We start from the raw sequence: 25,810 nt of genomic DNA on the forward strand, positions 1-25,810 counted from the left end.
GCGAGCGAGAGCTCGAGCTCGAGAGCGCCCGTCGCGCTCGAGGAGAGGAGTCAGAGGAGGCGAGATTCCCAGAGGAGAGAGCGAAAGCCGCGCGACACTCTGAAAGTCCCGAGAAATCCCGTCGGCGCCAGAGACGGAATCCCCCAGGGACAAAGATCCGCTCTCAGCGTCGAGCCGCGCCACGCGCCCTCTCCTGCGCCGCGCCCGCTCCCTCTCCCTCACCCGCTCTTCTCCCCCTCCCTCTCCTCTCCCTCTCCTCTCTCCCTCTCCCTCTCCCGCTACCGCTCCGAGCCATCTCCCCTCTCCCTCTCCCTCTCCCTCTCCCTCTCTCTCTCTCTCTCTCTCTCTCTCTGTCGGAATGGCTTCCGCCGTGAGTGATGTTGCTCAGTCGAGATTGCAGGCGCATGTCGCCACTGATACCGTTGCAACAGACACTTCTGTTAATAAGCTGCTGATCAAGTTGATGGCTCAACTTAAAGAGACTGATACGAGATTTGCAGCTTTCGTTGAAAACAGCGTAGTACTAATGACTAACTCAATAATAAACTTAGTCAGTTAAACAGCATTGCTAGCAGTGTCGAGCGCAATAGTCAGCAAATTGCGGTATTGGAGCGGCAGAGTACCACTCTTGTGGATGAAGTTCGAAATTTGAAAAGTGAGATCAAGGCCCATCACTCTGCATTGAATCATACCGAGCACTTGCTTATTGTTTCGGGTATTCCGGCGGCAATGTCTGTGTCGCCTATGGCTTGCGCACGTAATATTTTCAAGACCCTTGACATACCGAAATTATCCTGCCACATTCTGGATGCAAGAACTGTTGTCAGAAGGACTCTATCAGTGGCATCCAGCGATCAACTGTTGCCTGCATCATCCACAACTTCAATTATTGTTGCTCTAACCTTGCGCTCCGTTCGAGACGTAGTTATAACCAGGAAGCGTGTGCGACGTACGCTTGTTCAGGGCGATATTTGTAGTAATGGTTCCGATCGAAGGGTTTACGTAAATGAGTTTCTCCCTAAAGTTACTTACGAGCTGCTCCAGCTCACAAAGCGTACGGCTAAAGAAAGATCTTATGCGTATGTCTGGGTCAATGACGGTCACATCCAGGTCAGGCGCTCTGATGGTGACCCGATTATTCGCATTGACTCCAAGAACGATCTTAATATGTAGGCTCATTTGATGTACACCCTCTGTTCGCTCTTTGACACCTGTCTCGCATGGTAACAGTGATTCTCGGCATTTACTTTGCATAGCTCAATTTAATGCGAATTCCCTGCGGGGCCACATAGATTTCATTAGAATACATTTTAATACTAACTTTTATCATATCATTTCTGTTTCTGAAACTTGGCTGAAAGAAGGCATCTCTGATGATTTAGTGGCCTTAAATGATTATTTCTTAATTCGCAATGATCGTGTGGGCCCAATGGGTGGGGGGGGCTTATTACGTACATAAATCACTTAAAGCTTCTATTGTTTCTATGTCGGACGGTGATCACATTAACGAACCAGAATATTTGATTATTGAAATTTGCTTACCTAATAATGAATCTTTGTTGTTTGCATCCGTTTACAGAAGGCCAAAAGGCTACTACCTTAATAAATTTGTTGCGTCGCTCACTTGTGTTTCTCATATGCATAAAAACGTAATTATCGGAAGTGATCTAAATTGCAACTTGTTGACCAACCAATTCGAGGCAACTTATTTACGGAAACTTATGTTTGGCCTATCACTTCATATTGTCTAATCTGAAGCCACCTTTCATACAGCTACCTCTAATACATGACTTGATGTCTTCATAGTTGATGATTGCGAAAAAATTGTATCTTTTGTGAAATCTTCTAGTCCTTTTATAGCCGGTCATGACCTTCTGTCTCTCGCCCTGTCCATAGGATTTCAAGCTGACACTGAGCATCTTATTAGGAGGAAAGGTAACGGGCGTATAGTGGACTCTGAATTTCTTGAGCTTCTTAACGTTGAAGTTGACAGTGCTTCTACAGTCGTTAGCAATTTATCTCATGAATCTTATGTTCATGAATCTAGTGCAATGCTGACCCGGGTTCTCTGCAATGCACTTGATGTTTGTGCTCCGGTTCGTACTTTTGTGGTTAGAAGGCCGCCGGCGCGATGGCTTACTGAGGATTTGAAGAAAATCCTACGTGCTCGCAATACTCTATTCAAGCAGGCCAAGCGTTCTAACAGTCTGCTCGGATATCTTAGATATAAACACTTCAGGAACCAATTGAATTCTGATATTAGGCGTGCTAAGAACGAGTTTCTTCTTGCCTCCCTTGACAATATTACTGATCCTGCCAAACTATGGAGGGAACTAGCTCGACTTGGTCTCGCCAGGTTCACCTTTGGTTCTCCACTCAATTTTTTCACCTCATCCCAGCTAAACTCTTATTATGTTTCTTATTATGTTTCTTATTATGTTTCTGTTTCTTCTGCTTCGCCGCTATGCTTTGCTGACTTTACTTCTGCCATCTCTTCTTTATCCTGTCCACCTTGTCGCCTTGAATTTGTGTTCTCTCCTGTCACATCTAACAAGATCTATAATCTAATTGCTCATAGCCCCTTTCACTCTTATGCGTCGGGCGCTGATGGCATTCCACTTTGTGTTCTACGTTTAGCATGGCCTCGTATCTCGTCCTGGATTGCAGATCTATTTAATAAGTCGTTGGAACTCTTTGTTTTTCCATCTCACTGGAAGCATGCTCTCATCCCCTATCCAAGATTAGTAATCCTAGGTCCCCGTCTGACACTCGACCGATTGCCAATTTGCCGGAAATGTCCAAAATCCTTGAAAGGTTAGTCGCTGGCCAAATTGTTGACTACTTAAATAACTATAATCTTTTGGATCCGAGGCAATCGGCATATCGGTCCAAGCATAACACCCAATTCGCTCTACTACGTGTTTGTGATGATGTTAAGGATGGATGCCGGACTCATCACTATCTTAGTCTTATTCGACTTCAGCAAGGCGTTTGATACTGTCCCACATCTTACCAAACTAAAAGTACTTGGTATTTCTGATTCAGTTGTCACTTGGCTTTACTCATACTTAACCGGTCGATCTCAGGCTGTAATAGATGAAGCCGGAAATCGCTCTGAATGGCTTCCAACTTTCCTTGGTATACCTCAAGGTTCTGTATTGGATCCGTTGCTATTCTCACTTTTCATAAATGATATTGGCAATGTCTTGTCATTTTCTAGTCATATGTTGTTCGCTGATGACCTGCAAATTTATCTTTCCTGCTCTCCTATGAATGTCCTTCGTGGCCTGGAATTGATCTCTAAAGATGCTAATGCTATATTTGAGTATGCAAACAACAATGGTCTCAAAATTAATCTAACTAAGTCTAACGCAATCATCTTAGCTAGTCAACCTCACACTATAAACATTGACATCTCTCTTCTCCCTCCTATTATAGTTGACAGCACTCCTTTATCTTTCGTTAGTGAGGTGAGGAACTTGGGTGTCATTTTGACATCAAAGCTCTCTCTCTCTCTCTCTCTCTCTCTCTCTCCCTCCCTCCCCCCCCCTCTCTCTCTCTCTCAGTTCATGTGCTCCCGGTCCGCGTATTATAGTATACCGGCGTCCGTATAACACGTGTAAGATTGATAGAAGGAGAAGCCGAGTCGATCTCTTGCTCATACTTCCACCCCGTGGGATGGATCGGGCTGCCTATTAGAGCGCTTGCCCTCCACACTAACCTTTTCACTCCGTGGACAATGGGCTCGCTTACTAGGGCGCATTTCCCCCGCGGACTCTTTCAACAATAACCTCTATAGATCCTCTCGATTTCTCATCTAATCCAATGCGGTGCTTAATAGAGATCACACAACTTCCCTTTCTCGTAATTAGCCGAAATATATTAACGGAGAAAGAGAGAGATTCGAACGGGAAACCCTTAAGAAAAAAAAAACATTACAACATAATATATACTCTATAGCCACGCTCACGATCCTTCTTAAAATCTGTCTGACACGTGCTTCCTATCACAACTATGGGGACCCTAATAACCCATTCACTTAACTTGACTACAGTACATCATGCCGCGGTCCCGGCGTGGGGGAAGGAAACGCCAACTGAAACGGCTCAAATGGCGCCTGATCGAAGCAGGGACGTTTGATCCAGCCATTTTTGATCGACCTCCACCCCCCGGGACATCACCAAGGAGGCACGAGTCCCCGGGGCCATTCAATCTGGCCCCTCCACTCCCGAGGCCTGCACCCCAGCCAGTGTCCCCGGCACAGCCCTGTCGCGTCCCACCTCTACCGATCCCCGCTCCAGTTAAACGGCAGCCGTCCCGGCCACCCCCGGGAACGGACGTGGCTCCTTCCAGAGCCCCCACGCGGCCTGTAAGATTAGACCGCCAGGTCCGGCCGCCCCCGCGCCAGAGGCCCCTCATTACGGGCGACGAATTGGTTATCGGCTCGCTTCCGAGACTGATCTCGCCGCGGCAACCCCCCGGTCGACAAAGGCCTACAAGAGGCTCGTCAAGCCTCACCAGAGATCACTTCTCCCCGAAACCGAGCAGATGGGCAAAGAAAAAAAAAAATAAAAGAACAAAGAAATCTATACACAGTTATGTAAACATATTCCGTACAAATATACATATATACTCGTACAATAATATTCTCCTTCTCGCCTCATCCTCATAACGTTCCCTCCCGAAAGGCTTGCCTCAACTAGTTACGCTCCTGGGAGAATTACGGCTCCCGCTCGGCCCCCGCACACTCCCCTTAGGACGTAACACTTACATTATGCAAAGGATTGCACTTTTAAAACACATAAATGTCAGAAATGTAATATTGTCAGACATAAAGACGGATATTGTGCTTCCAGCAAAAAAGTTAAATCTAAAACAAATGAAACAAATCAAAATGTTAAGACTATTCAAGTCAATCAAGTCGCTTTAAATAACAGACGTAAATTTATAGACATTTTAATCAATAATCAGTCTTTCAAGTTACAACTTGATACCGGGTCTGATATTACTATTATTTCTGAAAAAAATTGGCTTAATTTGGGAAAACCAAAAAAACTTACTTCTCATATTGCACGAGATGCTTCAGGTAATCAAATCAATTTCAATCGAGAATTTAATTGTATTGCAACCTTGCAAGGCGTATCCAAAGAACTCAAATGTTTTGTCACGTCAAATGCAAACCTGAATATAATAGGTCTAGATTGGATAACAGCCTTCGATTTATGGAATCAACCATTCAATAATCTTTGCAATCAAGTTCTCAAAAAGCTTCTTTGCTTTTCGATTTAACAATTTTTAAAGAAAAGTTTCCGAATGTTTTTTCAAATGATTTGGGTCGTTGTATAAAAACTAAAGTCAAGTTATTTTTGAAACCGGATGCCCAGTCAGTTTTTAGACCCAAAAGACCGGTAACTTATGCTATACTTCCTCAAGTTGAACAAGAACTTTTACGTCTTGAACAAAATGGAATCATATCTCCAATCAAATATTCAAATTGGGCTGCTCCTATCGTTGTTGTTAGAAAGAAAAACGGCAAAATTAGGATTTGCGCAGATTATTCTACGGGACTCAATGCATCCTTAGAACAAAATCGCCATTCTTTACCATTACCTGATAAAATATTTTCACAGTTGGCAAATTGTAAATATTGTAGTCAGATCGATTTGTCGGACGCCTTTCTACAAATTGAAATTGAAGAAGAATCAAAGCATCTTTTGACGATTAATACTCATCGTGGTTTATTTGTTTATAATCGCATGCCGTTTGGAGTAACAATTGCCCCAGGAGAATTTCAAGCAATAGTTGATTCCATGATTTCAGGCTTAAAAAATGTATTTGCATACATAGATGATATTGTAGTTGGAGGAGCTACAATTCAAGAACACAATTTTAATTTAACGAGATTCCTTGAAAGAATTTAAGATTACGGGTTCCATTTAAGAATGGAAAAATGTAACTTCTTTACAAATAAAATCAATTACCTTGGTTACATTATTATTAGTAATGGATTACATCCAGATCCAAAGAAAGTTGAAGCAATCATAAATATGCCTTCTCCTCATAATATAAGCACTCTAATAAGATCATTTCGTGCAATCAATTATTATAGTCGATTCATTTCAAACATACATATTCTTCGTCGACCTCTTGATCAATTATTAAAAAAAAAAGTTAAATGGAATTGGTCTATTAAATGTCAAGAATCTTTTGACAAATTCAAAAAGATTCTAAGTTCAAATTTATTGCTTATGCATTATAATCCAAAATATGAGATTATCGTTGCTGCAGATGCTTCAAATGAAGAACTTGGCGCTTGTATTTTACATAGGTTTCCAGATTTTACAATCAAAGCAATCAGTCACGCATCTCGAACTTTAACAGAAACAGAGCGCAAATATAGCCAAATTGAAAAAGAAACTTTGGCAATTCTTTTTGCAGTAACGAAGTTTCATAAAATGATTTTCGGAAGGAAATTCATTTTACAAACAGATCACAAACTTTTATTACAAATTTTTGGTAGTAAAAAGGGAATTCCTGCGTATTCAGCTAATCGTCTTCAACGATGGGCTCTTCAATTATTGTCATATGACTTTAAAATTGAATACGTTAGAACTACTGAATTTGGACATGCAGTTTTGTCTAGATTAATCTGTCAACATCAACGTCCAGATGGGGATTTTGTGATCGCTTTAATTCAAATGGAAATGGATTTAATTTCTGTTTTAAATGAAACAATTAAAAAAACTCCAATTACTTTCAAACAAATTCAAGATGCATCTAAAGAAGATGTTATCATTAAAAAGGTCATTAATTTTACCTTAAATTCTTGGCCTTTATCTGTTGAAGAAGAATTTCAAGCATATTTTCGACGTCGACAATTTTTAACTGTAGTACAAGATTGTTTGCTTTTCAATGACAGAGTTGTTATTCCGGAACAATTTTATCAAATTATTTTGAAACAACTTCATAAAGGTCATCCTGGTATAGAGCGAATGAAAATTATTGCACGCTCATATGTGTATTGGCCAAGAATAGACCAACAAATCGAAGATTTCGTTAAGAAATGTAAAAATTGTGCTATTAATGCCAAAACTCCAATCAAGGTTCCTCTTTCAAGTTGGCCACAGCCGACAAAACCTTGGGAAAGAGTACATGTTGATTTCGCAGGACCTATTGATGGAGAATATTTCTTTGTGTTGGTAAATACTTTTTCTAAATGGCCAGAGATTATTCCTACACAGCCAATTACAGCGCAACGAACCATTTCAATTCTACAACAAATATTTGCTCGTTTTGGAGTACCTGAAACAATTGTTTCTGACAATGGAACTTAATTCATTTTAGAAAAGTTTCAAGATAATTGTCAATCTCAAGGGATTACTCATTTACGTAGTCCACTATTCTATCCAAGCTCTAATGGACAAGCAGAGCGATTTGTAGATACATTTAAGCGTGGACTATCAAAAATTCAAACAGAGAGGAAGATATCGGACCATCTTCCTTTCTTCAATATTATAGGTCAACTCCAAATCCAAATGTTTCCTTAAATGTTTCTCCGGCAAAAGCTTTATTTGGAAGACCGATAAGAACAACTTTGCATTTTTTAAGGCCTTCTACAAAACCAATCAAAGAGCTTGATAATAAGAAGCTTAAGCAAGAAGCACAGTATAATCGTAGACACGGCGTTAAACCTAAAGAATTCTCTGCTGGAACCAAAGTCTTTGTTCAAATTCATGCTAATAACAAGTGGACTTGGATTCCTGGAGAAATAATAGAACGAGTTGGCAAAGTTTTATATAACGTTTTTGTCAAAACTCGAAGCCGTTTAGTAAGGACACATGCAAATTAAATTAAATTACGAATTGAAGATCTTGAGAATGCTGAAAAAGATTCAACTGTACAATTACCTATTGATATTCTAGTCAACGCCTTCGATCTTGATTCTCCACTACAAAATTTCTCAAATTTGGAAATTGGACAAAACAATTCCGAAACAGAACAAGAAATAGAACTCTCTATTCAAGGCAATTTGAATCTCAATTTTCAACCTCAAGAGTCTTCTGCTCAAGAACAACTTCAAGAATCTGAGGAAACACGAGTTCAAGAACCTTTACCATTGCAAATGGAGATACAAGAATTGGAATCAGAGCGTGTTAAGCGATCACAACGCCTCAAGCGGACTCCTACTAATCTAAAAGTTATTACCGTCCAGATCTTAAAAGGGGGAGGTATTGCCGCCGCCAATGAATGATCTGAAGATTGATCATGATTAATTTAGCAACAAAACCTTTCTCTATTCCTTTTCTGTTTCCTAACAACATTGATTCTTTCAATCTTTTGAATATTTATATTCATTCATTCCATTCACTCTCACGCTTGATCTTCTAATTCACTTTATTAATTTAAATATTTATTTCATTAATTGAGTTCTTAATTTAAACGATTATAATTAAATACGAGCGCACAAGTATCAGTCTAAGGTGATTGAAGAAATACAACAAAAAGCAAAAATATAAGCAATAATATTAACAATTGTGTATATAGACATTTTAGAATAAATAAGCAAAAATAAAAAACATGCCTTTCATTATTTCTGTTATCGACAAATTGCACATTTTTAAATTATTTTGTCAACCTAACCAACCTAACCAACTGCATTGTGTCCCAAGTTTGTTGGTAAAAATCCTTTTTAAGATTTTTTAAATGTTGTCTGTTACGTTATTGCCACCAATACGTTTAATAAACGTTATTTGAAAACAGCATTAATTTAGAAAAACACTACAATTTTGCAGTTATAATATATATATATATATATATATATATATATATATATATATATATATATATAAAAACATACAAACGCTTTTTTAATGTTTTCGTTCTCCATACTCTAATCAAAATCCAATATTTGTTCAATGGTTTTTAAAGGTAATCGGTTTTGTATTATTTTTACTTCATCGCAAACATTAATTTTTTCTTTTATTTTTCCCCCCTTTAAACATTTTAACCGAATATTAATACTTTTTGTATACATTTTTATTAATGTGCATTCTTGTAGAATACGTCGTTATATTTCGTCTGCACCATGTATATAAAATTAATATACAACAAAAAGGTTGTGTTAATTGATGTTTAAAAAAATAATTGAAAGTTCTTTTTTACTATAATCATCTGAGGTAGCACTTGCAACTGGTTTTTTAATATTAGACACAATTTCTTCATGATAAGTTGCTATTAAATCATAAAAACAAGTATATGTACAATATAATACAAATGCATAAATACATATGCACATATACATGAAAAAGAAAACGTACCTGCTGTTTCCAGGTCTGTATGTGTCGAAGGTGCTATTATAGGAAAATCGTTCACTGATGTAACATTACAGTTATTTTTATTATTTTCGTTACTTGGTATTTCTGTGTCACTAGTATTTCTTACTGATGAAGGCGCACAGTCCTTATCGTGCAACTTATTAAATATGAAAATTTTTTGTTGTTTATTAGATTTTGTTTTATTTTTTTTTCGATAATATTAACCAAGGAGGAGGCTCGTAATCTGTAATAAAATATTCATATTAATTCATACTTATATAATATTTAGTTTTGTTATTAAACAATTCTAAACGTCTCATGCTTATTTTTATTAATTGAATTATTTCACAAACTTTTAAAAATAATAATAAAGAAATAATCGTTTTTTAAAATTACATTTATATAATAAGATTTTATTATTTTTTTATTACTTTTTTTACTCACCTTTTGATTCTAAATCTCGAGAAGTTTCACTGTCGCTCAAAATTTTCTTTTTTTTTTTATTGGCCTTTTCCACGATAAACTATTTCTTCGGTAGATGTGCAATTACTATCTTCAGCCTTTTTTCATGTTAATTGCAAAGTTTCTGTAAAATATATTAACTTATTTGCATAAGAAACTTATTAACTTATTTACTATCGTAATGAAGACTCTTGAATAATGACTAATCTGGCAATGCTTTATTAGTAATTAAAGAAAACATAACGTTTCGGCCAGACGATTTTTGGCTCTTATCAAGTGTATCTATAAAAAATATATAATTTTCCTTTTTACACAACGATTTCACAAAATTCACTTCACAAATTAACAATCATAATTGAAAAGGCTGTATAAATACTTTGTAATATTAATATAAGAAAAACTTATTTTTATATTTTAAAAAATCGTTATTAGTAAGTATATCGCACTTCAATTATAAACAAACAGTGTTGTTTCGAGAGACGTGTTGGAAGGCACGTCTGCATTCCGCAACCTTTATCAGAGAAAAGAGAAGAGCGCTGAAAATATGAAAGTCATTTTAAACAACAAATTGAGTAAGTAAAAATATGTCACTAGTCGAAAATCATTAAGTAATGCTTATAACTCTGTCATAAAGTACGTTCAAATTGTCCGTGTCTTTCTGTAAATTGATATTATTGTTACATTTCTTGATGAAAAACATCTCAGCCACCTCTCTCTTTCTTTTATGCTTTTCTTTGTGTAAAGTATTAGGTTTAGACCAGTCGAATTCATGTTGCATGCATAGTCGGTGGTCAGTGACCACAGTGCATGTGTTGCGCTGTCGGACTTTTTGTTATTTCTATTTTCTCTAATTCTCGTCTTTAAGTGTCGTTTTGTTTGTCCTATGTATGCCAAATTACAATCCTGACAATTAATTTTATAAACAAACTCGGTTGTCGAGGTATTGTTAATTCTATCTTTTCCTTTTTTTATTAGAATATCTAACTTTTTTGGTATAGTGTAGCGGACATCCACAGCTTTATATAGTATGCGTCTCACATCCTCACTTAAACCGCTTTACATAAAGTAGTACAATTATTCTCTTATTGTATGGTTTATTATCAATTAAATTTACTTACCTAATTCATTGTTTAAAATGACATTCATATTTCTACCGCTCTCCTCTTTTCTGTGACAAAGGTTGCGGAGTGCAGACATGCCTTCCAACACGTCTCTCGAAACAACATTGTTTATAATTGAAGTGCGATATACTTACTAATAATGATTTTTTTAAATATAAAGATAAGTTTTTCTTATATTAATATTACTCTTACGGAAAAAACACTAAAAATAACACTTAAAAAAATACTCAAGTTGAGTATAATTTGGGACAAGGGATATACACTCAATTCAGTGTAAATACTCAACTTGAGTGTTCGCTCTTTAATTTACTTTTAATTAAAGTTTAATTAGAGTTATTACTCTCAACTTAAATGTTCGCCATCTAATTGAGCGTTAATTTCAATGTTAATCCTAAATTTAAAAATAACACTAAAATTAACACTCAATTAGATGGCAAACGTCCAAGTTGAAAGTAATACTCAAATTAATACTCAAAGTCAGCTGAACACTCTAGTTGAATGTTTATTTTAGATATTCGTTTTATGTCCATTTCTACCAATGCAGATTAATTTTAATCTCAGTTGAACTTGCTGTTTTTGCTTTTGTTTTTATTTAATATTTTCTAATCCAATGTTTGAGAGTGCACATTCAATATTAAGTGTACTTTCAACCGATAGATGTTGAGTGTACATCCCCAACGTTTCAGTGTTCACACTTTATGTTGGAAGACACTCATTTATTGTGTGTTATATCCAAATGTTGAGAGTATACTTGAGGAGAACCTCCTCGCCAGAAATTAGACAAGGTCAACTTTGTTTTTTATATTTATTTATTTTTTGAAATAAATTTTTATTGCTCAAGTGCGCCTTTCGGCGCGAGAAAAATGTATTTAAATTTTCTTCTCCCTATAGGAGATGTGAGGCTTGATTAATGTGACCAGGATCGGCCCGTATCTCTTTCTTCCTTTTTCTTCCTCTTCTGTCGAGGTTTCTGGAAGATAAGCCTTTTTCAGTTTCTTCGGAGAATCTGCTTCCTCCGCTTGTAGTTCCAGGAATTCGGTTTGAGTTTCAAGCCTCTTGATAAGTTGTCTGGGTTGAGGCGTCGATGTAGAATCTCGGCTCCGGTAGATCAATTAGAATCAACCTCCAAGGTAGGTATTCGGAATATTCGCTCGGTCATGGAGATCTTCGCTCTAGTTGGAGCCAGTACTACATTTGCTCGATGAGCAAAGAGACGTCGATTCGTCCCTTCTTATATATTATCTGATTAGTCATCTTAATTGCGAGTTAATTCATAATGCGACGTCTGTTGGCAGGAAGAATTTTCTCAATCTACCTGAAGTCAATTTCAGACAGAATGAAATTCGGAACATGTGCGGCTGTCAACTGTCAGCAGTCATAGCCGCCACAATACTTTTAAATATTTAAATCCAAACTTTAGTATGAACACTCAATCATTGGGTGTACACACAAATGTTCGAGTATAAACATTCAATCTTTAGTGTAAATACTCAAGATTTGAGCGTATACACCTAAATTTGGGAGTAAACTCCCAAAATCGAGTATTAACACTCAATTTTGAGTGTAAACTCTCAAAATTAGAGTGTTTTTTCCGTAAGGGTACAAGGTATTTATATAGCCTATTCAATTAAGATTGTTAATTTGTGAAATAAATTTTGTGAAGTCGTTGTGTAGAAAAAAAAATTATATGTTTTTTATACATACACTTGATAAGGGCCAGAAATCGTCTGGCCGAAACGTTGTGTTTCCTTTAATTACTAATAAAGCATTGCCAGATTAGTCATTATTCAAGAGTTTTCATTACCATTTTTTGATCGCTGGCATATCGACAATTCTATTACTTGATTATTTACTATCATTAATAGCATTTTTACTTTAATAATATCTATATAAACATATCATATAAAAGGTGTATACATACATACCATAAAATCCTTTCAATTCAATGTCATGTTTTTTCCATGTTATTGGGTCAGGTATCACACAGCGATTAATATATTGTGATACATTTTTAACATTAGGCCACCAGCATTGGTCTTTTTCGTCACTAACCCATGACGATGGTACCTCTAAGTAATCATCATCTTTTATAAAGCGCACAACGGCATAGGAAGTCATTTTTTTCTTGTGGCGTTTCTTGTGGCTTAATTTAAACTCAGGATCCAATCTGACATATATTATAAATTTACAGTATACGTATAAAACAAAATAATAAAATTATATATAACATTCGACAAAATAAAACGTATTTTCTTGTCAATAATGAATACGAAATAGAATATTTTTTTAACCACACAATGTTAACAATTTATATATAAAAGTTTGTATTACTTTTTTTATTAGTAAAATTTTGTACTTATTTGAAAATATTATGTTAATTATATACATTATGTATGAAAGGTAATATTACGAGATCTTTAGTGCATATTTCAATAATAATTCCCTTTTTACGTATTTGCAACTTATTACCTTTTTTACAAAAAGGTAAAAAAATGGCGCCAAGTGTTCGTGCGCGCGCGTGTGTGTGTTAAAATAAATTTAAATGTGAAATTACACGAAATTGCCTTTCAAAATAAAAGGACAAAAATTTTGTCTTTTCTACAAAAATAATGATATAAAGTAAATGTGCCAGTTATAAGAACGGATATTTATATAAAATTTATTTATTACCAGACACCACAGACGCACGCTTCGCGCGCGCTATTTGACTTTTTGTTTTCTACTTTTTAAAAATAAAATTGCAACGATGATTATATAGATAGATAACCATCTATAGAAATTTGACAACTACAAAAATTCAATGTGTTTAATATTAATTGTAACAAATTAAATGTAATTTATTTAACGTTGTTTTTAACGTTTTTAATTTATATAACATTGTTTTTAATAAACAGTTTTTAATAAACACATAAAAAAATTTACAGAGTCAAAAGTAAAAACATGATGAAATTATACATTCGACGGGGTCGAAAATTTTAATATAAAATTATATATAACCAATTAGGAACAAAACCAATATTCTTTAACTTTGCTTTGAATAGTCAAATTTCAATTCAATCTCAATCTCAAATCTGATATGGCATCAAGATTGTCTTAAATTTATCTTCAGATACAATTTTGTTTAGTAAGAAGGTTATTTAAAAATAATTTAAGAAAATTTAAAACACAAGATTAAACTATAAATATTAGCCTTTCGGGTATTAAATTATTGGCTGCTATACGCCTAGAAAAAACAATTGTCAGGAAGCATATTGGCAAGAAATAAAGGAGATAATATTGAGCTGGCAAATAAGTTTTAATACAAATAAATTACAAATATTACAAATAAATATTTTAATACAAATAAATATTTTACTACAAAAACTTTACACTGCTAAGCTGAATAATTTTCCAGTTCTTTCCAGTTTTAAATTTAAGACAATTTTGAAGCCATATCAGATTTGAGATTGAGATTGAATTGAAATTTGACTATTCAAAGCAAAGTTAAAGAATATTGGTTTTGTTCCTAATTGGTTACATTTCAATTTAATCCCAATATCAATCTCTAGTTAGTCTGATGCGGACTTAATGAAAAATCAAACTATGAATGCCAATTAAAAAATAAACATCTATTTTTATAGATTGGCGCATTTTTCTTAATATAATTATTTTTGTAAAGAAAAACTTAACACTCTTATTTTGTAGCGTTTATTCTTATAATATACCATTTCAGGAATGTATATTACTTATATGTATATGCAGAACCGTATTATTGATTATAACATTTTAATATTAAAAAGTAATAATAAATAAATTTTATATCCGTTCTTATAACTGGCACATTTACTTCATATCATTATTTTTGTAGAAAAGACAAAATTTTTGTCCTTTTATTTTGAAAGGCAATTTCGTGTAATTTTACATTTAAATTTATTTTGACACACACATACACATACACACACACGCGCGCGCGCACACTTGGCGCCATTTTTTTACCTTTTTGTAAAAAACGTAATTCTATTCGGATATCACTTATTTTGTTGTGGTTAGGCATCTTATTTAATCCACGAAGCTATAACATAACTTTTATAAAACAAAACTTTTCCCTACTTTAAATAAGTGTGAAATTAAAGCGGAAATTTTGTAATATACTATAGGAAACTGTCTTATGACTACATTGACTATCTTTATTAACTTGAAGTAACAGACATTTGTCGACTTATATCACTAAATATATAGAAAACGCTTATTCTTTACTTAAAATATAAAAATATATATCACCTCAGAAACATTATTTATTGCACTTTTGCAGTTAAATACACGTATAAATTATTACATATTATAAAACATATAACCATAACTATACAATTTATAAAGCACAGTTTTATTATATAGAAAGAGTTTGTAAGCTGCGGTATTGTTGTAACAAACTTTGTTCCAGCAAAAGGTGTAATATGTAATTAGTTCTCTAAATTTTGGATCTTTCTCTGGATAAGTCATATGAAATCAGAATTAAAGATAAAACAATGCATTATGACATTTAGGCCCAGTTTCACCAATTTGAGTTTAAACTAAGTTTAGCAAAACTGCCGTTAAATTTAACGCTATAGTTAAACCAAGTTAAACTCCTGTTGCGTCCCACAACTCATTTTTAACGAAACGTTACCTAAACCTATAATCTATTCGAAGAAACTCTGCAGTATAGAATATGATTGGTCAATTTCCAATATAAGGGAAAAGATCGAAGAGACGGAAATATTGTTATTGCACGTAATAGTGAGGTTATAAGTTGTATGAAGTTGTGAATATTTCATTATATTTAGTGTTATTAAAAATGTCCGAAATAAAAAAAAGAGAAAGACTTCCAAACTTTTCAAATACTGAAAAGCTCAAAGTAATAGAATTAATAGAAAAATATAAGAACATAATAGAAAATAAAAAAACGGATAACATTAATTTGAAAGAAAAAGAAAAATGTTGGCTAAATATATCAAAAGAGTATAATAGTATAATAACTCAATATATAGAGATGTAGCTTCCTTAAAAAGCTGTTGGGATAATTTAAAAAAGAAAACACGAAAACATTATGCTGAAATTAGAAATGAAGTTTTCAAGACAGGTAAGAAAAGTGTTATACATATATAGTATTAATTTTGTTTCTTAAATTTATATTAAAATATATATTAAAAGTACTAGATTGTTGTACACATGTCACATTGAATAATTTTTTTTAATACAGGTGGTGGAAAGATGAACATAAATGATGATCCTATTGCTGAAAGGATTAAAAATATCATTCAGCCATCAATAGAAGGTTTAACAAATAACTTTGATAGCGATAACATTACAGGTATGCTATAGAATAATTTAATATATTTCTTATAACATTTTAAATTAATACGACATGTCGTTTTTTTAATAATGAAAATAATATGTGTGTATTATTCAATTATGTAAATAAAAGATATCTTTTTAAGTAATAACTAATAAAAAATAACATTAATTTTTTGTTAGTATTAATTTATATATGTAATTAATATATATTTGATATTTTAGGCATCGCAGAAACAAATACATCACAATGCAATGAAGAATCAGAAGGTGAAAGCTGTTATCAATATGAGGTACGTACATCTTGTTTAAAATTATTTATTATCTAATATTTTAAATATTATAGAAAAACTATTATTTAAAAACTTATATTTATATTTGTCTCACAGATACTCGAAGATTCAAGCAATTGGACTGATTGGACACCAACAAAGTTGTGCTCTGAGAAGAGTAAAGAGTTGCAGGTTTCGGACAATCTTGAAACTGAAGAAACTGAAGAATTAATATTTGAGGATGTTGAAAGTGTTTTCGATAAGGAATCTTCAAAAGAAAACAATCCAGTAACGAATAAGTTACCACAATCAAATTTAAAGTATAAAAAATCGAAAAAGACCAAAGCAGCTGCAAAAAAACTAATGAATTGGATATTTTGGTACAATCCAAAGTAGAACTAATAGAAATAATGAAAGAAGAAATTAAAAAAAAGTCAGCTTTAGAAATAATTATCTATAAAACGTTGTTAGAAAAAGAACAGCTTAATATTAAAATTCTGAAAAAACGGTTAAATTCTGATAAAGATTAAATAAAATAATTTTTTCTTTAATTCTCATAGTTCTAGTTTGGATTGTGCCAAAATAACCGAATTGTATCGAAAGCTGCAATTTTTTTTTTAATATAAAAAAGTTTATATATTCGTTGCAATATTTTTTTCTTTTTTTTTATTAGAATATTTTATAGCAGAGATCACAATATTTGTTTTTATGAAACCTCTGAGGAGAGTCGCTTAATTTTATTGTTAGTATTAAATTTGTGTATGTTCCTTTTATATAGTTCCTAGTTTTTTATTTTTTAATTTCATTTTGTTTTTTTATATTAGATTTTATTGCAGGGATTGCAATTATTTATGTTAGTGTTAAAGTTCTGAGAGTCATAAAATGTAAGTATATAAGATTATTTATGTATTCGTAGAAATATTCTTTTAATTTGGTTTTTGCTTTATTCTTTATTTTTAAAAAATTTTTTATTAAAATATAGGATGAAGGAATACAATTACATTATTTGTATTAATATGATAATCTCGATATGATAAAGAGAGTCGCATCTTTGGTTTTTTTATTCCTACTAACATAGTTTTGTAGACTTTGTTCACTAAATGAGAAGTCGAAGGACTTTGATCAGCAGCAAAATTGGTTGCTTACATTAAACTAAAAAAAATAATGTGTTATAAAACATTAATATTTTATGTATTGATTTTTAAAGAGTAAATTATAACATAATTTTTGCAAATATAAAAAAATTGTTAATTTATTGTTCCTATAATCTAATTTTAAGAAAAATTTATATAGAAAATATGTTTATTTTATAAATATATATTTTATTATTATATCTACACCCATTTAATAATAAAATATTTAAAAAATTTTAATCACAAAGATAAACTATTAGTAATACATAATTTAATGGTTTTTTTCTTACCTTCGGAAATAATCGTTGATTAATAGACGTTGTATCTCATTATTACCAGGTACATCATTTCTATAAACTATATTGCCTTCTTGTAATATATTTTCCCATGGGACGGGCAATTGCAGTGCAGGATCGTTTGGTGGTAATGCATCACCGGTTTGCCGAGCAATATTATACAACACAGCAATTGCAACAATAACGGGTAAAACTTTGTCTACCTTTTGAAATCGAGATCCAACTGCTAAAATTGGAAATCTTCTTTTCCATATACCGAATACACGCTCGATTGTATTCCGTGTTCGTATATGCGATTCATTATATAGTTGCTCCATACGAGTGCGCGGATTTTGTAAAGGAGTCATAAAATAAGGACGAAGAGCATAACCACCATCTCCTAATAGGAAAGAATTCCCAAATGTTCCAGCTTCGAATAAAGCGCGTATTCTGCAATTATTAAATATTGTGGCATCATGCACTGATCCTTGCCATCGACCCACAATATCAATTATCTCTAAATTTGCATTACAAATTGCTTGTACATTAATGGAAAAATATCCTTTTCTGTTTCTATAATACTCTGCATCATTTCCACCTGTAATAAGTGCAATAAATAATTTATTAATAAAAGTAAATAAAATATATATAAAATATATTAAAAATACATTCTATGAACTATATTTTACTAACCAAATGACTGTACTTTTACATGAGTACAATCAATGCAGCCTATTACTCTAGGAAACCTTGCAATATTGAAAAATTCAACTTGTGTTTTTTTTATTTCCTCAGGCAATATAGGAAATTTTATATAACGTGGTCGAAGACGAGCAATAGCTTTAGTCACTCGATGAACAATTCTGTGACAGCTTGATTTACTTATTCCACCAAAATCCGCTGCCGTTAATAAATGACATCCCGTTGCATAAAACCTTAACGTCAAAAGAAGTTGATTCATTGGAGCTATAGCATTGTTTCTATAGTAAACAAAAACAGTTTTATTATAATTTATTAATTATTTTAACTTATTGTTTATTTTTAGTAGTATAAAAAACGACATTCTAAAATTCTAAAGTAAATATTATACATAGGTTATAATATACTTTATATATAATCATAATAAATAATACTCAATTGTTTAATATAATTAATTTTTAAAATTTATTACTATTTTTGTTATTTGTTATTCTTTTTATAACATTATCTGTCAAAATACAAAAGTCTGATAATATTTCACATATTAACTTTATATATACTCACAGTTCTCGTTGATAAATTTCTTGTTCGATTTCTCTCAATATTGTATTAACTGATGCTTTTGATAAACGAAACCGAATATGAAAATCGACATCATCCAATTCTTCAAAATATGATGGTCGTTTCTTTATTTTTCTTGGTCGTCGAAGTCGTCGAGGTCGTCGATTGACAATGAAATTTTCTTTATCAGATGATGATAGTATATACGCTAAAGCCATAATTTTAATCAATACACATATTTTTATTTGTCACTTACAAATTTTTAATTACTTGATTATTTTTCTCACTAGCAAAATAACAATGCTATATACATAACCTAAACCTAAACAAATTTTTGACACTGAAATAAACCTCGTTTAGATTCCTAAACGCCCAAAATTCACCGTTTAACTTTAACGTAAGAAATCGATGTTAACGTAAGTTTAAAGAAGCTGTGGAACGTAATATTTTCTTTAAACCAAGTTTAATGACTTAAACTCCGGTTAAACTAAGTGGTGAAACTGGGCCTTAATATAGCAATAAACTTTGTTAAAAAGTATAGATCGATATGTAAAAACATTTCAAAATGCATATTACCTGTAGTTTATTATAAGGTTCTTTTGGAGTTATACAAATAAAACCATTCAATTTTTCTTTTGTGATGTTAAATCATGAACATTTTCAATGTTTCCTGTAACGTTTCATGTTAACAATTTGATTGATGCATAAAATGTCCCTATTTCACATACATACAAAATTGCAATTTATTATATTGATACTATAATGAAATTTTTGCCCCGCTTATATATTTTGTTTTAAATTTAAATAATCTAAATAAATAAAGGAAACTTTGTTATAAGCGGTTCTCCTACATCACGATACTTTCAACGTTTTTTTATGTAGTTTATGGTCTTAATACAATCATAATCACATCTCCTCTAACACCTATATAGTGTTTTATCCATCCGTTTCATCGTCAATACCAGTGCACATTCTAATAAAGTATTTATTAAAGATTATTTAATTTAAGTTATTCAGAGTATCTACAAACAGCAATACCTTAAAATTTTTAATTAAATTAATAGGAATGTATATTGTTAAAAACCTGCACAAACAATGTAATATTCAGATTAAAAAATACACATTTTTATGCGTGAATTTTCAAAATGTCAAATTAATTTTTATTTAAAATTATTTTTAATTTAAGTTGTTTAAAGTACAGCAAAATTAATAAAATATTAAATATATTTTTATTATGTATATTAAATATATGTTTATTATAATAACTATATAAAGTATATGTAATTATCAATGATTAAACAATAAATAAACACTAATGAATTTCTAAAAAGAATGTGATTGTAAGAATAGTACATTCTGAACCATATTAATGGCATGTAAACAGTAGTCAGTGTTTATCAATCATAGGTGCTAAATACAGAATACCTAGTGAGAAATGAATTCTCGATTTGACATCGATATGACGTCGAATTGTTCATCGAAAACTGATCGAAATACTCACCGATTTCGATTCGATTATGGTCACGGTTTCGATGACTAGCATCGAAACGATAACGAATTGATAAAATTTTGATGTCTTAAAAAAAATGTCAAACTTACTTAACGTCCTAATACTAAATAATTATTGTAAATAATGTGTATTTTTAAAAACCTTTATATTAAAAAACTCATCGAAACGCATTGTCATTTTGAGTGATATTTCGATTTGATGAAATATCGATGACTTCGACGTCGATTCGATGAGTCGTTTCTCACTGGGTAAAGTCTTTCCACAGTATCAATAACATTAGATGGAGATTTCCACAGCATAAAACATTTCATCCATCCATCTCATCATCAACATCAACGCATAAAAAAATATGTACAGGTAATTCAGAATCAAATTAATTTTTATTGAAAATTTATACTTAATGCGAGTTATTTACAGTCAAAGTCATCACAACATTTTTGCAAGTAAATGTAATAAATATTAATCTATATTATTGTGATAACTCTGCATTGACTTTCTGAAATCCGATGATACTAGTTCTTATCCCAAGTTCGTATCTTCAACCGTTCCCGAGATATGCATATTTCAAAATTTAATTAATTATTTATTTATTTAATTAATTAATCCGAAAACATCCGATAATACTAGTGCTTATTCCAAGTTCGTGTCTCCAACCGTTCTCGAGAAATGCAGATTTTAACATTAATTAATTAATTAGTTAATTAATTTTAGATGCGTATTGACTCTTTAAAGTCTTCCAAAGGTACAGTGTTAATGTCAAGTACGCACCTCCAATCGTTCACGAAATTTTCACGTTTTAAAATTTAATTAATTAATTAATCCGAAGACATTTAATAATACTAGTGCTTATCCCAAGTTCACATCTCCAACCGTTCTTGAGATATGCAAATTTTAACATTAATTAATTAATTAATTAAATTTAGATACGTATTAACTTTTTGAAACTTCCAAAAATATAGTGCTTATACCAAGAACGCATCACCAAACATTTTTGAGGTATGCATGTTTTAAAGTTTAAATATTTAATTAATTAAAATTTAATTAAATAATTAATCCGAAGACATCTGATAATACTTATACCAAGTCCGTATCTCTAACCGTTCTCGAGATATGCATGTTACAAGGTTTAATTAATTAATTTTAGATAAGCATTGACTCTCTAAAGTGTTCCGATGGTACTAGTGCTTATTCCAAGTTCGTATCTCCAACCGTTCTCGAGATATGCACCTAAGAACAGATTAGACGAGCGCCAACTAGCGTAAATAGTATGAATTGGACATAGAAAATTTCTAAATGAAAATTTCACATTTCTGACTTTGCATTGCGATATCTCCACTCGTAAGACACATAGCAAAAAAATGACAAAAATTTTCTTATACAAATCAAACTCAAACTTTTGATTGAGCCTAATTAGAATTCAATCGGTTCAGCCGTTATTGAGATTTGATAAATTCAGGTGCTCGCAAGTCGCGTACTCGCGCTGCGCTTTCACTTGGCGCAAGACACTACCGTGTCTTTTGATATTCACTGAATCGATAGCAATCATGTCAGTTTTAGATATTCAAAAAATAGACAAGTTAATAGAGTAATGTACTGTAAACACAAAATGTACTGAAAAATGATTTTTTTTTTTTACAATTTGCTTGAGAAGAAAATATGATATGAAATTTGTTCTATAAAGATTATCGAGCCATCATGTAAAATACAGCAATTGTCAAATTCTTTTGTAGAAAGACTGAATCCTGCCAACTCTATTTTGTAGATAACGTTATTTTGTGCATTTGTGAAATAAAAAATAGGGTATACTTTCATTTCATTTTTTTCTACAATTTGACTTGCTTCATACAATCTGTTGCTTACTTGTTCCAAATAACTTATTCCCGTATGTATTTTACTCTTTAATTTATATAAGAAATTTTCAAACTTGAATGCACTAAACGAATCTAATGGATCAAACAAGGGGACATCATTTAAAAGATGTACAAGATTATGTATGTACATCACATGAAATATGTTGGATACCATACAATTCACCAAAATTTTTAATAAAGTAAATCAATAATTCATGTGCATATTCTCGCTGATCAATACAGAGACGCGTGTGACAAAGTATTCTTATCGCTATACTTAAACATAAAAATGTTCATAAATATGCAATGATAAAACATTTTCTAATAATATTGGTCCTGTATATAGTAAAAACAAATGAAATTCAGTAGCTTTTTATCTGTCAATTTCAAATATACTTCGTGGATATCTAGCAAATTCTTTAGGTATAAATTTTCTCATATTTACATATTTATTTGAAACACTTTTTAGTAAATCTGATTTTATTCGAACATGCATTTTGCCTCGAATCCAGAATTGCAATAGTTCTTTTATCACTCTTAAGCATACTAAGTGCGTGTAATCCAGAGGTAATTTAAACACCATGCCAATGTCTGTATCTTCAAGTATAGATGTCAAATTATGATGTTTAGATTTTATTTTTGAAAGAAGCATCTGTTCGAAGAGAACATTTCAAATTTGGAAAAACAACTCTATTTTCTATAAAATCACCTTCGCAAATACATTTTGTACAGGCAAAAATCCTGTATGACTTAATTCCAGCAATAAAAGCTCTTGCTGGAGCATCACATATGAATTTATTTTTACAAGAATAAGTTTATCATTAATATGTACCACAATTGTTCTTTATACGCAATATATCTGTAACTAATGGTTGTAAGAAAGTATTTACATCTTGTGGTTTTTTTATACCATAATAAATTCTAACTGGAAATGGTTCTGTGTATAAAGTATTATCCACTATAGCAGCTAAAATAGACCAAATTGTCTAGAGAAACTTTTAAATACAGGCAATCCATCTATATTAAAATTTAAATATATTTCTTGTGGCAAATTGACATAATATTTATATATTGAAGCTTTGATGTTTTCTTCTAAATCAAAGTGTACATATTTTTCTTCTTGGGAAAGATGTAAAATATTTAATTGTTTATTTCGTGGTGCTTTTATCAAAGATTACATCTTTTGGCAAACGTTTATGATTATGTTTCCTTAAAATTTCTGGAAGATGATTTGCTGCTGCACGAGTTATAGTATGTTTTACAATCCAGAAACGTATATCATACCCGATATCAAATATTTTGTTTTGTATATTAAAAAAATTTTTTTTCATCATTTTCAGTAGATGCCCAGATAGAAAAATGATATCATTGTGCTCAGCATGTATACATATATTGATATAATATGATCTCAAAAATGCATACAGATGCGTGCGTATATGCTGCTCAAAACGCAGTCACATTATAACGCCAAAAATATATCTCATGTGATAACATTATGATAACAAAACTTGACACACAATACATGCATTTATACATCATTTGAGCTCATAACATGTTCATCACAATGATCTTCAAAAAGATATTACTTTAAATTTCACGCATTTCTAACTATTTTATAGTATACAATAAATAAAATTACACAAAATTAATTTGTACATAGTAGTTTAATCATTTTAGTATTGAGTTTTTTAAAAATATAAAATACGCGCGCGCGTGTGTGTGTGTGTAATTTTTATTACAACTTATTTAACATAGATATCATAGCATAACATAGATATCATAGATTTATATGCATATATGTTACACAACATAAACAAAGATATAGATTCATGCATGTTACACAACATAAACAAAAGAACATAAAATTTCTGTAGATAAAATATAAAACGTAATATCTATATATCCTCTTATAAAATAGCCATGTAACCCTAAAGTTGCCTGCTAATCGCGATTGCATTGTTGCCTCTTTATTCCGATCGCGATTGGCTGTCTCGCGCTTGACTCGCTTCGTTCGTGTGTGAAGTTTGACAGTTTATAGTTGACAGTTTTTGACAGTTTGACTGTTTAACGAGAGACGGAAAGACACAAAAAGAAGCAAGAAAAATACCGGGAAAAAATTACTTAGACTGGAAGATTATAAAATAGCAGAGAGTATTTGTTTTGAATTGCAGATACGTTTAACTGATGCTTAACAAAGTAAGTTGAAATTTAATACAATATATTATGACATATTTAATTTAATATAATAATATTATGATATAACCATTTTTGTATCACCATCGCTGTTAGAAGGGTAAGGAAGAGACGTTGGACGCCACGACAGAAACACGTATTTATCAAGTAATTCTTAATTATCTTAATTATTTTTTTTGCCAATACATTAAATATAATTATAATTTTTTTATTTGTATTGATTAAAAAATTGATATATTGTTATGTAAATGTATGTATATTAATTAAGTTCTTATTATAATAAGTTTAAATATATAGTTGACAATTACAGGCATTACTGCTAAAAATATTGTATGGCGAATTAAATAACCTCGCAGTTGAGAATATAAAATTAAGAAAAAAAAATTGTGTGGTACGAAAAAAAGAGAGAAAGAGAGAAAGAAACGGGAAACAAGATAAGGATCAGGATTAAAATAAGATAAGAAAAAAGAAGGTATAAATATTATGTTATTGATATTGATAAGTATACAAGAATATAATTAATGCTACTCGAACATGTTAAGTTTTTGTTTCAATATTTATAATTGGTAAACATTTTCATTTCTTAAATAATTTTCGAATAAATTTTTATTCTTTGGAGGATTTTTCGAAGTTTTTTAAATATATTTGATTAATTTTATTGATCTTGTACTGATTTTTGAATGTGTATGTACTTGACGTTTCTTTTTTACTTTTATAAGGTAAAAATATATTTTGGTTATATTTTGGTAGAATTTATCTTCTTTTTGTAAAAATCAAGTGATAGTTTGTTCCTTACATAATTTTATTTAAATTGATTTATTTATTATACATTATTCATTTTTTAATTATAAACATATGTAGATGTACGTAACATTATTAATATTTATATTGAATATACATGACTATACGGCAATCATATTTGTTAATGCACATATGTATAGATTTTAATAACAATATTAGTAAAACACAATATAAACACAACAAATAACATTAATATAATTAAAATTATATATGTATATGCATATATACAGGGTGACAGCTAACCGGCAGCCAATCTGTAATAGATAGATATATGTATATATATATATAGATATACTAATAGATAGATGT

At 31.5% G+C, this 25,810-nt stretch overlaps 2 protein-coding genes across 3 annotated transcripts; one reads left to right on the top strand and one right to left on the bottom strand.

Moving 5' to 3' along the window:
* Positions 1 to 9,817: 9,817 nt before the first annotated feature.
* On the bottom strand, positions 9,818 to 20,271 carry LOC118646854 (putative nuclease HARBI1). Of its 2 annotated transcripts, XM_036290687.1 has the most exons (5): positions 19,151 to 20,271; positions 18,581 to 18,867; positions 17,903 to 18,485; positions 12,823 to 13,064; positions 9,818 to 9,900 (listed from the first exon to the last, which is right to left on the bottom strand). In XM_036290687.1, the coding sequence occupies exons 1-5, from the start codon at positions 19,363 to 19,365 to the stop codon at positions 9,881 to 9,883; spliced, it is 1,347 nt and encodes a 448-aa protein (XP_036146580.1). In that variant the 5' UTR covers positions 19,366 to 20,271; the 3' UTR covers positions 9,818 to 9,880. The 2 variants fall into 2 exon arrangements, with proteins under 2 accessions (XP_036146580.1, XP_036146581.1); XM_036290688.1 differs by lacking the exons at positions 9,818 to 9,900; positions 12,823 to 13,064 and adding an exon at positions 17,290 to 17,631.
* On the top strand, positions 14,815 to 17,723 carry LOC118646858. Its single transcript, XM_036290693.1, has 4 exons — positions 14,815 to 15,995; positions 16,116 to 16,226; positions 16,433 to 16,500; positions 16,597 to 17,723. The coding sequence occupies exons 2-4, from the start codon at positions 16,127 to 16,129 to the stop codon at positions 16,873 to 16,875; spliced, it is 447 nt and encodes a 148-aa protein (XP_036146586.1). The 5' UTR covers positions 14,815 to 15,995; positions 16,116 to 16,126; the 3' UTR covers positions 16,876 to 17,723.
* Positions 20,272 to 25,810: the final 5,539 nt, after the last annotated feature.

Source organism: Monomorium pharaonis, chromosome 8 (genome assembly GCF_013373865.1).
Source record: "Monomorium pharaonis isolate MP-MQ-018 chromosome 8, ASM1337386v2, whole genome shotgun sequence".
NCBI classification, from domain to species: Eukaryota; Metazoa; Arthropoda; class Insecta; order Hymenoptera; family Formicidae; genus Monomorium; species Monomorium pharaonis.

What these genes read in the sequence shown, in the direction of transcription:
- LOC118646858 (XM_036290693.1), top strand. Translation starts at nt 16,127, where the DNA reads ATGAACATAAATGATGATCCTATTGCTGAAAGGATTAAAAATATCATT. An exon ending in TGATAGCGATAACATTACAG is followed by an intron (nt 16,227 to 16,432) that starts GTATGCTATAGA and finishes TTGATATTTTAG; the next exon opens with GCATCGCAGAAACAAATACA. An exon ending in AAAGCTGTTATCAATATGAG is followed by an intron (nt 16,501 to 16,596) that starts GTACGTACATCT and finishes TTTGTCTCACAG; the next exon opens with ATACTCGAAGATTCAAGCAA.
- LOC118646854 (XM_036290687.1), bottom strand. Translation starts at nt 19,365, where the DNA reads ATGGCTTTAGCGTATATACTATCATCATCTGATAAAGAAAATTTCATT. An exon ending in GAAATTTATCAACGAGAACT is followed by an intron (nt 18,868 to 19,150) that starts GTGAGTATATAT and finishes TGTTTACTATAG; the next exon opens with AAACAATGCTATAGCTCCAA. An exon ending in ATCAACGATTATTTCCGAAG is followed by an intron (nt 13,065 to 17,902) that starts GTAAGAAAAAAA and finishes AATATATGTCAG; the next exon opens with ATTGGATCCTGAGTTTAAAT.